Source organism: Salvia splendens, chromosome 17 (assembly GCF_004379255.2).
Source record: "Salvia splendens isolate huo1 chromosome 17, SspV2, whole genome shotgun sequence".
Lineage (NCBI taxonomy): Eukaryota > Viridiplantae > Streptophyta > Magnoliopsida > Lamiales > Lamiaceae > Salvia > Salvia splendens.
Window position 1 is genome coordinate 9,880,905 of NC_056048.1, and position 12,836 is coordinate 9,893,740.

The 12,836-nt window shown below is 36.9% G+C and overlaps 2 protein-coding genes across 2 annotated transcripts; both read left to right on the forward strand.

Annotated features, from left to right (window-relative positions):
• Nucleotides 1-1,511: 1,511 nt before the first annotated feature.
• Nucleotides 1,512-3,433, forward strand: LOC121773451 (7-deoxyloganetin glucosyltransferase-like). Its single transcript, XM_042170311.1, has 2 exons — nucleotides 1,512-2,214; nucleotides 2,334-3,433. The coding sequence occupies exons 1-2, from the start codon at nucleotides 1,707-1,709 to the stop codon at nucleotides 3,281-3,283; spliced, it is 1,458 nt and encodes a 485-aa protein (XP_042026245.1). The 5' UTR covers nucleotides 1,512-1,706; the 3' UTR covers nucleotides 3,284-3,433.
• A 1,306-nt stretch (nucleotides 3,434-4,739) lies between these two features.
• On the forward strand, nucleotides 4,740-5,414 carry LOC121774287. The gene has a single exon (XM_042171186.1). The coding sequence runs from the start codon at nucleotides 4,740-4,742 to the stop codon at nucleotides 5,412-5,414; it is 675 nt and encodes a 224-aa protein (XP_042027120.1).
• The last annotated feature ends 7,422 nt before the right edge of the window (nucleotides 5,415-12,836 follow it).

Genomic DNA, 12,836 nt, shown 5'->3' on the forward strand with positions numbered 1-12,836 from the left:
ACGTATTAGTTATTACTAGCACTATTAATAAAAGATTTGTAAGATCAGTACTAAACCAAATTTTAAGTTTCTCGATTTTTCGTGTTCCGTTTCCAAGATTTGAGAAATCTACCTCGATTTATTATATGTGTATTATATAGGCACGTCTTTCTATTCCGAAAGAAAAAAAAAATCAAAAATCGACGTAAATTCACAAATAAATTAAATTTACTCCACTTATAACCGAATTAATAATTGTCCTACTTGAGATTAATCTAATCATTGAATAGGTATAGAAATTAGACTCTTAAAGGAAATTTCTAACTGGGACTCCTAATGTCAGATGGATGAAAATGGTCAACCGGGACTCCTAATGCCGGACGGAGGGAGTACGTTAAAGTGCTACCAGAAATTTATCATACTACACAAAAATTCGACATAGATATACACAAATTTGATGAGTTTGGTCAAGCTTTATTGGATTTGGGATCTTATCTGATCGATCCAATAAGAATTGGATAAATTCAGTTAGTCTGGATTGGGCCATGTTGGAATCGGAGAATCCGTCAAGAAATAATTTATTTAAAAAATATTATAATTTAATTTCATTATATAGATTTGAATCGTGGTTAAGTACTAGCTAATCAAGTTATATCATAATTTACTTGCGTGATATTGCTTTTATCATGTAATATCAAGAATTAATACTCCCTCCGTCCGGCATTAGGAGTCCCGGTTGACCATTTTCATCCATCTGGCATTAGGAGTCCCGGTTAGACATTTCCATAAAGTGAAATAAAAATATTATAAAATAAAATACTAAAAACACAAGTAAAAGCACATCCAAAGAATAAAGCAAATAATAATGCAAATGAGTCCAACATTCCATTATCACTCACTGTAATTATTACATACTCAAACATTTCTTAAAACCCGCACACAACTCAACCGGGACTCCTAATACCGGACGGAACGAGCAATTTAATATCAGGATTGGGTTGCTATCATGTCGTGTTAAATAAAATTGTGTCGTATCGTGAACAATAGAGTTTTAAATTTTCGATACGACACGAAAACCCGACATGAAGATACACAAAATTAATGAGTTTGTGTCAAGTTTTGAAGGGTTTGAGTCCTTAAGATAAGTTTGATCTAATAAGGACTCAAATGGGTTGGGTTGACATTAATTGACCCAATAATAATTCAATCCGTAAAATTTGCTTGTCTTTTATGTTAGAGCTTACTCTCTCCGTCCGCCAACAAGTGTCCTATTCCACTTTTATTATATTTGGTAAGTGGACCTTATATTCTACTAATTCATTCTACTCATATTTTATCATAAAATTAATAATATAAAAGTAAGCCTAACATTCTAATAACATTTTCTTATCCACTTTACCTCGTAAAGTTAAACAACTTTTTAAAACTCGTACTGTTCAAATAGGAGACATTTAATCATGATCCTAGGGAGTAGTTTTCTAATTGAAAGAGCATATATAATAAAAGATTCTCTTTCACGCATATTGACAAAATGAAAAGGAGAATCTACAAAATCCCACATCGTACAATATTTCTATATAAAGAATTGGCACCATTTATTTATACATGGGCCAGCGCGACCCACCCCTCTATAAATACCAATAAAAAATTGGCCATAACCATAAATCTCCACTCCTTTAAACAAGAAACATAGCTATCCGAAAATAACAGCAGAAGAAGAAGAAAAAATGGTGTCAGTAGCAGAGAAGCCCCACGTAGTGATGGTCCCATATCCAGCCCAAGGCCACGTCACCCCTATGATGAGGCTGGCGAAGCTCCTCCACTCCCGCGGCTTCCACGTCACCTTCGTCAACACCGAGTTCAACCACCGCCGCCTCATCCTCTCCAAGGGCCCCGACTCCGTCCGCGGCCTCCCGGACTTCCGCTTCGAGACCATCCCGGACGGCATGCCCGTCCAGTCCGACGAGGGAGCGACGCAGGACATCCCCTTCTTGTGTTACTACACCAGGATGACCTGCCTCGCTCCCTTTAAAAGGCTCCTCGCCCGCCTGGACTCGGAGGACGGGGCCACGCCTCCTGTCTCGTGCGTCATCTCGGACGGAGTCATGAGCTTCGGCATCCGAGCGGCGCAAGAGATGGGATTCCCCGACGTCCAGTTTTGGACGGCCTCGGCTTGCTCCTTCATTGGCTACTTGCACTATCGTGAGCTTATCAAGAGAGGCATCTTTCCCTTGAGTGAGTCTTTGTATTTTTTTTTACGTCTATTGGGCTTGTTCTGATACCATGTAAAATTGGTCACAGCATTAACAAGTGGACAATAATGAGATTTTTTTAATGGTGTTTTTTGTTTGAAGATGAGGATTATTTGAGCGATGGGACGCTCGAGACGCCGGTGGACTGGGTCCCGGGTATGCCGAACATCCGACTGAAGGATCTGCCAAGCTTCTTTCAGACAACGGATCCGAACGACATCATGTTCGATTTCTTGGGAGAGGAAGCGCAGAGTTGTCTGAAAGCCTCCGCCATAATCTTCAACACCTTCCAAGAATTGGAAAAAGAGGCATTGGAGGCTTTGATCTCGAAATTTAACTATACAAACTTCTACACAATCGGCCCACTCCCTCTTCTAGGCAAACATGTTAAAGATGGTGAAGCTAAATCTCTCAATTCGAGTTTGTGGAAGCCGGATTCGAAAGTTTTCGATTGGCTCGACCGCCAGAAGCCTGGCTCCGTCATCTACGTGAACTACGGGAGCATCACTACAATGACGGGCCAGAACTTCCAGGATTTCGCTTTGGGCCTCGCGGATAGCAAGCAACCGTTTTTGTGGGTGGTGAGGCCCGACGTAGTCAAAGGGGAAGAAGGAGAGTCGTCGGGGGAGCTACCTCGAGAGTTTCTCGAGGCAGTTGAAGATAGGGGGGTGATGGTGACGTGGTGTGCCCAGGATGAGGTGCTGGCCCACAATGCTGTGGGGGCGTTCCTGACGCACTGTGGATGGAACTCGAATTTGGAAAGCATCTCGTGCGGTGTGCCAGTCATTTGCTGGCCCTTTTTCGCAGACCAGCAGACGAACTGCCACTACTCGTGCGAGAAGTGGGGGATCGGGATGGAGATCGATCATCGGGTGAGGAGGGACGATGTCGCCCATGTGGTTAGGGAGATGATGGTTGGGGAGAAGGGGAAGAAGATGAGATTGAAGGTTCGAGAGTGGAAAAAAATAGCACAAGATGTTACTCAAGTTGGAGGGGAATCTTATGTTAATTTTGAGGAGGTCATAAAAAAGGGTCTTCGCTACCGTGGATGATTTCGCATTACTCTCAACTGTGCTTTTTCAATATGCAAGCAATTTAGATATTATTTGTGGCTTTGGTTAATGCTATTTGGGATTGTAACGTTAATAAATTCCGGCCAAATTCCGTAAGAAAAATATAATGCGTTCTTCATTTAATTATTAGTGTTTCTATCAAATCAAACAAAATATACATATCAACTGGGCCATTATATAAGTGAAATTAATATATACCTTTCATTTACATCGTATGGTGTATCACTTATTATTGTGGCCTCTAGCAATTCATGATCATGATTTCTTTTATTATTTTGTATCAGAGCTCAGGGCTCGATTCATAATTATTTTGTTTGCAAATTATTTGTGGATTAACCGTGGTAATGTAATTGGAATAAATTTTGAATTCTGGGAATGTACAGTCACACGAGAAATTAGATTTCAAGTTGGAAAAAAAAATTGAAATTAGATTTCAATCAAAATTTACGTAATGTAATTGGATTTCGATTTGCGTAATGCAATTGGATTTCAATATACGTAATGCAATTGGATTTCCTTTTAATATAATAGGGCAGATTTCCTTTCAAAATTTACGTAATGTAATTAGATTTCCTTTTAAAATAATAGTATATCCCAATTACGTTAATAAATATTAATTGGATTAGTATTTTATAATTTTGTATTAATTTAGAATTAATATAAATAATTAAATCCACATTTAATTAAAGAATAAAATTTTATTTTATTTGTTGAGCATTATTTGATATCTTATGTGATAAGCATGCTATTTGATTTTATGCTTATTTTATTTAACTATAGTAATTAAAGACCGTGTTATATTATGTCTGGGTAGGCGGCGCCCAGTATGTGTAGTCCGTGTTATACTATGTCTGGGTAGGCGGCGCCCAGTATTTGTAGTCTGTGTTATACTATGTTTGAGTAGGCGACGCCCAGTAATTGTTTGAAATTTAATATTGGATATTATATTCACAAAATTAGTATCACAATTGTTTGATGCTCCTAGCCTTTTCGACCATGAGTTTTGCGCCCTAGCGTTTACTCTAAATCCACAAGGTTTAGGAACATTCATAGATGCATAGTTGGCATCGTGTGATGAGGTTGACTTGCTTAAATTATTTTGAGTAGCCCTCGCAACTAAATGATTTATGGACGCATATTAATTAGATTAATAAACCAAGAATTGTGAAATTGTTGTTACAATTGGCTTGGAGGCCTACCTGGTGATATTATTGTAGTCACCAGCCCTCACAGAGGCTACAACTATATAGACTTGGATCTTGGACCACTAAAATTTATATTTGATACAAATTCGTATTTTATGTTTGGGGGCATAATATATGTTAAAATTAGTGGGAGCTAATCAATACAATAAACCCTTGTTTGATTAGTGATGTGAATGTGATCTTTGTATGCTTTTCTGATTTGCTTTCATTTTAATTTCTGTTCAGATAAAATGTCAAACTTGGCTTACAAATGTTTGATGGAAACAAACAAGTTGACTGGGTCAAATTTCACGGATTGGCTCCGTTGTTTGCGCTTGGTGCTAAGACATGACAAGGTTGAGTATGTCCTGGACAAACCAATCGGTGTCATCCTCGATAAGGAATCTCTTGAGTTTGCTACGTTTGACGTTGAAGCTCATCAGAAACACATTGATAATGCTTCTGATGCTCAGTGTGTCATGTTGTCATCTATGAGTTTGGAACTGCAAAGACAACATGAACACATGCTTCCATATGAAATGCTAAAGCACTTGAAGAGTTTGTATGCTTCACAAGCTCAAACTATGGAGTATGAGATACTTCGCGATCTCTTCAACTGCAAGCTTCATGATGGAAGCAAGGTTTCTGAGCATGTGCTGAAAATGATTGGTTTGATTGAGAGGTTAGCATCGATTGGAACGGTGCTCCCCTCAAATGTCACAACAAATCTAATTTTGCAGTCTCTTCCTAGTAGTTTTGAGAATTTCATTGTGAATTTCAACATGAACAACACGAAGGTTGGGCTGCTAGAGCTGCATACTAAGCTTAAGACACATGAGTCTTCCACTGCTAAGGTAAAATCCGTGCTCATGATGAGCTCTTCTGCGAAGTCTTCGAAATGGAAGAATAAGCAGCAACAGAAGTAGAAAGCATCTAAGGATGCTGTTCTAAAGCCTAAGAGTGGAGGGGCCAATAAGAAGTCGAAATTATCAAAGGATGAGTGTCTTTTCTGTCATGAGAAGGGACACTGGAAGAGAGACTGCCCAAAATTCAAGGCACAAGGTGCAGAAAGTGGGAGCTCAGGTATGTTTGTCATTGAGATAAATATGTCTATGAATAATTCATAATCTTGGGTATTAGATACATCTTGTGCCTCACACATTTGTAATAATGTGCAGGGTCTAAGTGACTGCAAGAAAGTGAGACCTGGGGAAGTTGATTTGCGTGTTGGAAATGGAGCAAGAGTTGCTGCCGAATGCGTGGGAACTTATAGATTAGATCTTCCCTCAGGACATAGACTAAATTTACATAATTGTTATTTTGTTCCAGTTATTTCAAAGAATATTATTTCCATTCCGATGTTAGACATTGAAGGTTTTTCCTTCCATTTTGCAAACAGCAGATGCTCGTTTTCTTTTAATGGATTGTTTTATGGAAATGTCACTCTTGAAAATGGATTATATATACTTGAATACAAACGAAATATTCTCAATGTGCAAAACAAAAGACCTAAGCTAAATAATACGAATAATGCAACTTATCTTTGGCATTGCAGACTTTGTCATATTAATGAGAAAAGAATAGCAAGATTGAGAAAGTTAGACTATCTCACTTCATTTGTTTTGAATCCTATGGAGCTTGTGAATTCTATCTCAAAGGAAAAATGACAAGTAAACCATTTTCTGGGAAAGGGGTGCGTGCCAAAGATTTGCTAGAGTTGATTCACACTGATGTGTGTGGACCGTTTCCAACTCAAGCAAGAGGTGGTTATTCGTACTTCATAACTTTTACTGATGATTTATCAAGGTATGGATATGTGTATCTTATGAAAAATAAATCGGTGGCCTTCGATAAATTTAAAAGAGTTTAAGTGTGACGTTGAGAAACAACTTGGGAAAAGTATCAAGACTCTTCGATCAGATCGAGGAGGGGAATACTTGAGCCGAGAATTTCTTGATTACTTGAAGTCACGTGGAATCCAGTCGGACTGAACACCACCTGGTACACCTCAAATGAATGGAGTATCTGAAAGGAGAAATCGAACATTATTAGATATGGTTCGATCCATGATGAGCTTCGCTAGTCTCCCTTTATTCCTATGTGGACATGCCTTACTAACGGCTATTTACATTCTAAATAGGGTTCTTCTAAATCAGTCGAGAAAACACCATATGAGTTATGGTGTGGCAAGAAAGCAAGTCTTAACCATATCCGGACCTAGGGTTGTCCAGCTTTTGTTAAGAAAATGATGACTGATAAATTGGAAACTAAAAGTGAGAAATGTTATTTGTGGGATATCCTAAAGAAACTAAAGGGTACGATTTCTACTTTCCTGAAAATCACAAGGTGATAACATCAAGGAATGTGACGTTCCTTGAAGACAGTTATGTCTGCAAGGAACAAGGTCAAAATACAGTAGATCTTGAAGAAATTCAAGAACCACAAGTTAACAATGAGGATGAGGTATTATCCACTGGATTGGACAATAACTCCGTGGGAGTTTTTGATGATCTATTGGGAGGGGAAATTACTCTTAGAGAGGACCTTAGAGAGACTCTCGAAGGACCACCTCAAGACAATGAGATGCATCAAAGACAAGATGATACAATAGTTGCATCACCTCTACCTCAAGAAGATCATAGTGATATTCCTGAACCTTCTCACATACAGAATGAACAGCCTGAACCAGAGCAAAACCAACTCAATAGGCCTAGAAGGATTCGTCGTGCACCTGAGAGACTGAATCTAATGGTTGGGAACCAAGATGATGAGGTTGATTTAGATGATGATGAGCCTAAGACCTATACCGAGGCGGTGTCAGACACCGATCGAGAGAAGTGATTGAGCTATTTGGATGAGATAAAGTGATTGAGCTATTTGGATGACACATGACAAATCTTAGGCTCAATCGGGTGGTTCGTGAATGAAAGGATGTTACTATAAACTTTGTGTAAAGGCTTGTTTACCGAATTCACGTAAACGTCCTTCATATATCGAGCTACGCTGCCAACGCAATCTAGGAGTTTTGTGCAGACTTCGATTAGATCGTCGTCGATAATGAGGACCTAAAGGGTCACACTATAAGTGTATTTTGATCCGCTCAAGGGTACAAAGTTGGAACTGCGTATTATATCTAATGCTAGTCCAAGTGGGAGATTGAAAGGATATGGGCTAGATTAGATTAATATGGATTAAATAATTATAGTTGGGCTACAATTATAATTAGTCCATATGCCCAACAATCATGAAACCCTAATGACTCTTTGTCTATAGGTTATTCATTCTCCATTGTGGGAGATGAGAAATATCGTAACATTAGAGAGAAAATACGTAATGCTTTGTAGAGAATTCCTAGCTTTCTCTATAGAGCGATTGTATCGAGGAATTGTTCCTGCATCGGATCAGAATACACGTGGACCTCAATAGTAGTGGATTCAACTTGCAGGACACAATCGTAGAAGAAAACAACACAACAAGTAAGATTTAGTTCCGTTGTTTATTACGTGCTCAACTTGCAATATGATTATGAATCTAGATCTGTTATTCTTGTATGCAATTTCAACTGTGCTCATTAGATGAATACAAGAATTATTAACAAATTATTAGTGTTTCTATCAAATCAAACAAAATATACATATCAACTGGGCCATTATATAAGTGAAATTAATATATACCTTTCATTTACATCGTATGGTGTATCACTTATTATTGTGGCCTCTAGCAATTCATGATCATGATTTCTTTTATGGAGTATTATTTTTTGGGACCAATACTTTCTTTCCCTCTTTTGCGGTTAAGTTCGCTTCTACTATTATAACACAAGATTCCCTTTTATGTGGAAGAGATCCGTATGATTTTAGAGCAGTCGGCATTCTTGATATTCCCATTCCACGTTATAAACAAAACAAACAAATTGATAAGATTTGAGAAATCTGGAGTCTAAGTGGCTCCGCCACATGTCAAAAACTATGTGAGAATAAGTAAATTAGATTTAGAAATCATATGTATTTAACTTGTGGTTGTGTCTGTGATTTCACTTATGATAGGAAATGCACAGATATTTAATTAGATTTATATTAATTAAACTTTACAAAAAAACATTTACATCAAACAAAACAAAAATAACTAATTAATTATGTATATAACAACAATGTAATATACATCAAATAAACTGCAGATACAATAAAAATATTTCCAGATAAATACTCCCTCCACCCCTTAAAATTTGGCACCATTTGACCCGACACGAATTTGAAGAAATGTAATATAAAGTGGGTTAAAAAAGTTAGTGGCATGTGGATCCTACTTTTATATATTAGTTTAAAAATAAAATGTGAGTTAGAATGAATTAGTGGAATATGAGGTCTACTACCAAAAATGATAAAAGTGAAAGGTGACAAATTTTTAGGGATGGACGAAAAAGGAAATAAGTGACAAATTTTCAGAGATGGAGGGAGTAACAATTTTTACTTAAATTCAAAGTATTCCACAAATATAGTAAATCTATTATAAATAAAAATCTTTTATCACTATAATGAGTTTATAAATAGAACGAATTTTCTAAAATTATACTAGTAAATTTTTTCACTATAATTATCAAAATTATATCATTATATATTTATTTAAATATAATTTTTATAATCAATATGTCTTATTTTATATTCCCTCCGTCCCATAATAATTGTCACTCTTGATGTTGGCATAGGTTTTAAGGAATGTAAAGGAAAGTTGGTTGGAAAATTATTGGAATGTGATACCCACTTTTTTATAATGGTTTTTATAATAAAATGTGAGAGAAGTGAGTTAGTGGAATGTGGACCTACTTACCATTTATGGTAAACATGAAGTGCGACAATTATTGTGGGACAGACCAAAATGAAAAATAGTGACAATTATTGTGGGACGGAGGGAGTATCTTTTAATATTTTAATATTATAAATATTGTTAACAATTCATTTTTTTTCTCATTAAATTATTTGAATTATAAAATACTATAGGTTATACGTATTAAAAATTATAAATCATGAAATGAGCAAAAGAACATAAAATTTTTATCAATTAATTAATAATATATTTTATATAAATCTAAAATAGGGCAAAGAATGACTAAAATTAAAATACTATTGTACAAAAATTTTATATCATATTGTGACTTAGATTATGGGAAAAAAACAACTCCAACTTACTACGGTGTAAACTATAAGTACATGATTCGATAGAAAATAAAATGAACTATCCGAGCTATCATCAATAGGCCAATACAAAAATTAATTTTAGAAATACATAATGGGCAACCATAAAATAATAAACTTATAGCAAATGACACGTTATTGTAAAATATATAATTTGTATCATAAATTACAAACCTACTAAAACATACGCTAATTAAATCAATACATTAATACGGCAGTACAACGCAAATAAGTCAAAAATAATCACCCATCCATGCTCGCCTGAAATTAAGTAAAAAATAATCACCCATCCATCCATCTAGAAAAATTCACCTATGGTGAATGAGAAACAGAAATACAAAACTTCGCACCACGAACACCACTCATCTTCCCTTCCGATTTCTACATATCATCATTACGCATAATCATTTTAAAATTCCTGAAAATGCTATGTGAATTCTAACGCCTTGCATGGAAAAAATTAGTCATTAATGGATTTAGATAAATATCCCGTAAACTAAAAAAACGACAAAACATATACCATTATGCCATTGGAAGGCCTTGAGAGGGGCGTGAATTCGGACCAAGTTATATTGAAGATAATCGAACCGATTGGATAAGTTAGCAAATGTCGTTGCCACTTGATCGATGCAAACTCGCTCTCACTCGTTTCCTACCAACGTAATTTGTAAACTCCCAATTTTGCACTACTTTAACAGTAAAGCGGCAAGTTCGGGGTCGATCCCACAGAGAAGTTGGTGTATCAAGTGTGTGAATAGTGAACAGGGGTTGGCTGCTACCACGCTTTAACTTGAGAGTTTTTAACTACTGATTTTAGTCTATGCAGGATTAAACTTGCTAGCTTGATCAAGGTAACTTTAACTACTGGGTCAAGTGCATCGTAACGAAACTGAAACTGAAACTAAAACAGTATGAAAATGAAAACAACTTTGATTAAACTAGAACAGTGCAGCGTGAAATTTAAACTAAGCTAGCACTTCGGAAAATAAGAAAGCAAATAAACCGAGAAGATCCTCGGCGGGAAACTTAAGAATACGCCGACAGATAACAAGTATTCTGCAGCGCTTCTTCAATCGCCCTCTCTAGCTAAGCAACACTTTATCTAAGCTAAGCTAAGCTATCTAGAAAACTGGACTAAGCTAGAGAACTGAACTAAGCTAAGCTAAGACGGAAAGTAAAGGATCCCCCTTCCTTGTGGTGGCACATCCTCCATTTATAGGCGCAGCACGACCTCCAGCTGGATAACGATCTTGGCAGGGAATATTCACTCACGCTGAGAGTGAGCGACTCATTGATTGCTACGTGCTTTCCTTCTAGAATGACGACGCTTTTTTCTGTAACAGATTTATGACTCAGCTCGTCCCTGCGTCATATGTAGGCATGTGTCCCCTTCTAGAACGTCGTCCTTGATAACAGAACAGTGCGCCACATCCAGCTCATTTCCTCACGTGTTCTTCTTCTAGAAGCCAGCGGTCCCCTCCTAACTGCTTGATCTCCCCCTTTGATCAACTCCCCCGATATCCTGCCTTTTTCGCCTTTTGTACTCACTTGATCAGTTTGGCCTTGTTGCCTTGGTCAAGCGACATTCCTGCACATATAACACTTATTTTGCGCGATAAACCGATCAAGTAGCCTACATTTTACCCTTAAACCGATGCATGAAATGAGTCTTATCAAACTGCTAACACTTAAAACATACTTGTCCCCAAGTATAAAGAAAAAAGAAAGAAAAAGATAAGGCAAATTTCAGGCACAGTTTGATCATTTCAAGAAAGTAAAAAAAAAACGAAAAGAAGACATACACATATCTACATGTATGCATTAGACCGAATAAATTTCCAACAATCATACCCGAGGTCGAGGTCAATCCATTTGTCAGTAGCTTATGTTTCTTCTCTTTCGCGTTTTCTTGATCAAGGTGTCAGTTTGTTAAGATTGCTCAATTTAAACCACTGTTGGATTCACTCAGTCACTCATTTCTCTCCAGAGATGTTAGGACTGTTCTCTCGGTATTGCCACAATTTTAATACCTCGAATCGGACTGCACAAGATAGTTCCTTAAGGTCTTTGTTTCGGGTGTAATGGGCTAAAGGGTAGTAGTGTATTGAGGTAGGGTCCTAGGGGTTCTAAGTTTAAAAATCAAAATTTTAAACTGTAAAAAGAAAATCACATGAGTCAAAAGACCAAAGATTTGACTAAACTCGATGGATCAGAGTGAGATATTTATTTTCCTACTTGATACTTGGTCAAAATTCAACCTTTAGCCTTTTGGCTTATTTCCTAACTTTCGATTTCCTGGGTCAGGTTACAACTTTTTCCTGCCCGTTTTTTCTCGAACTTTTTCTCAACACAATTTTTTTTTTGAACTTGATCAACCCGGCTACCCTTTTATTTTGACTCTTCTATTGCTATCCCCTAAAAAACTTCATTTCTTTGATCTCTTTCCTCACGTGATATAAAACGTAAGTTTTGGTTTTAAGGCTTCAAGAAACGGGTAGAAGTGTATATGGGCTCAAAGTGGCTGACTAAGGGGGTGCCCTTCTTGACGAGGCTGGTTCGTGGAGCGAAAGAAGAAAAGGCTCAAAGGGTTAAGTTCTAATGCCTTTAGTCCTTACTACTTGTGCAATTTTCATCTAAATATTAAAATGTAGTAGAAAGTGTTCTACTTTTGGCTTATAACTCACATATAGAGAGGCTTCACAGTTGGTTAAAAATTGAGCGTTTCCATCATACTTGCGTCGTTCAAACTGATCAAGTTTTTGCAATCAAGTTTTTACATGTAAGCACACTGAATCCTTTTTCTTACTCTTCCACAAAGAAATCAAGTCTTCCACTTATCAAATTTCATGTATACTGCCTATTTTTATTTGTTTTTACTAGGTAAAATTTTGTATTTTTGAAAAAATTTTACTTGCATGACTTATCTGTAACTAACCCTCCCCCTGCATATGAACTCGTCCTCGAGGGACTAGATGCAGTGGAAAAAGGGTTAGGTACAGGCAACGGCACAACAACAAACAAGGAAAACTTCTCACACTTAGCCCAGTTCAGACCAGACACTGGGCTAAGTGTGAGACAGTGCCAACAATCAAACATGCCAAAAGATAAAACAATAACCAAAACACACATATGGACAGGCAAACAACAAAATTCGCA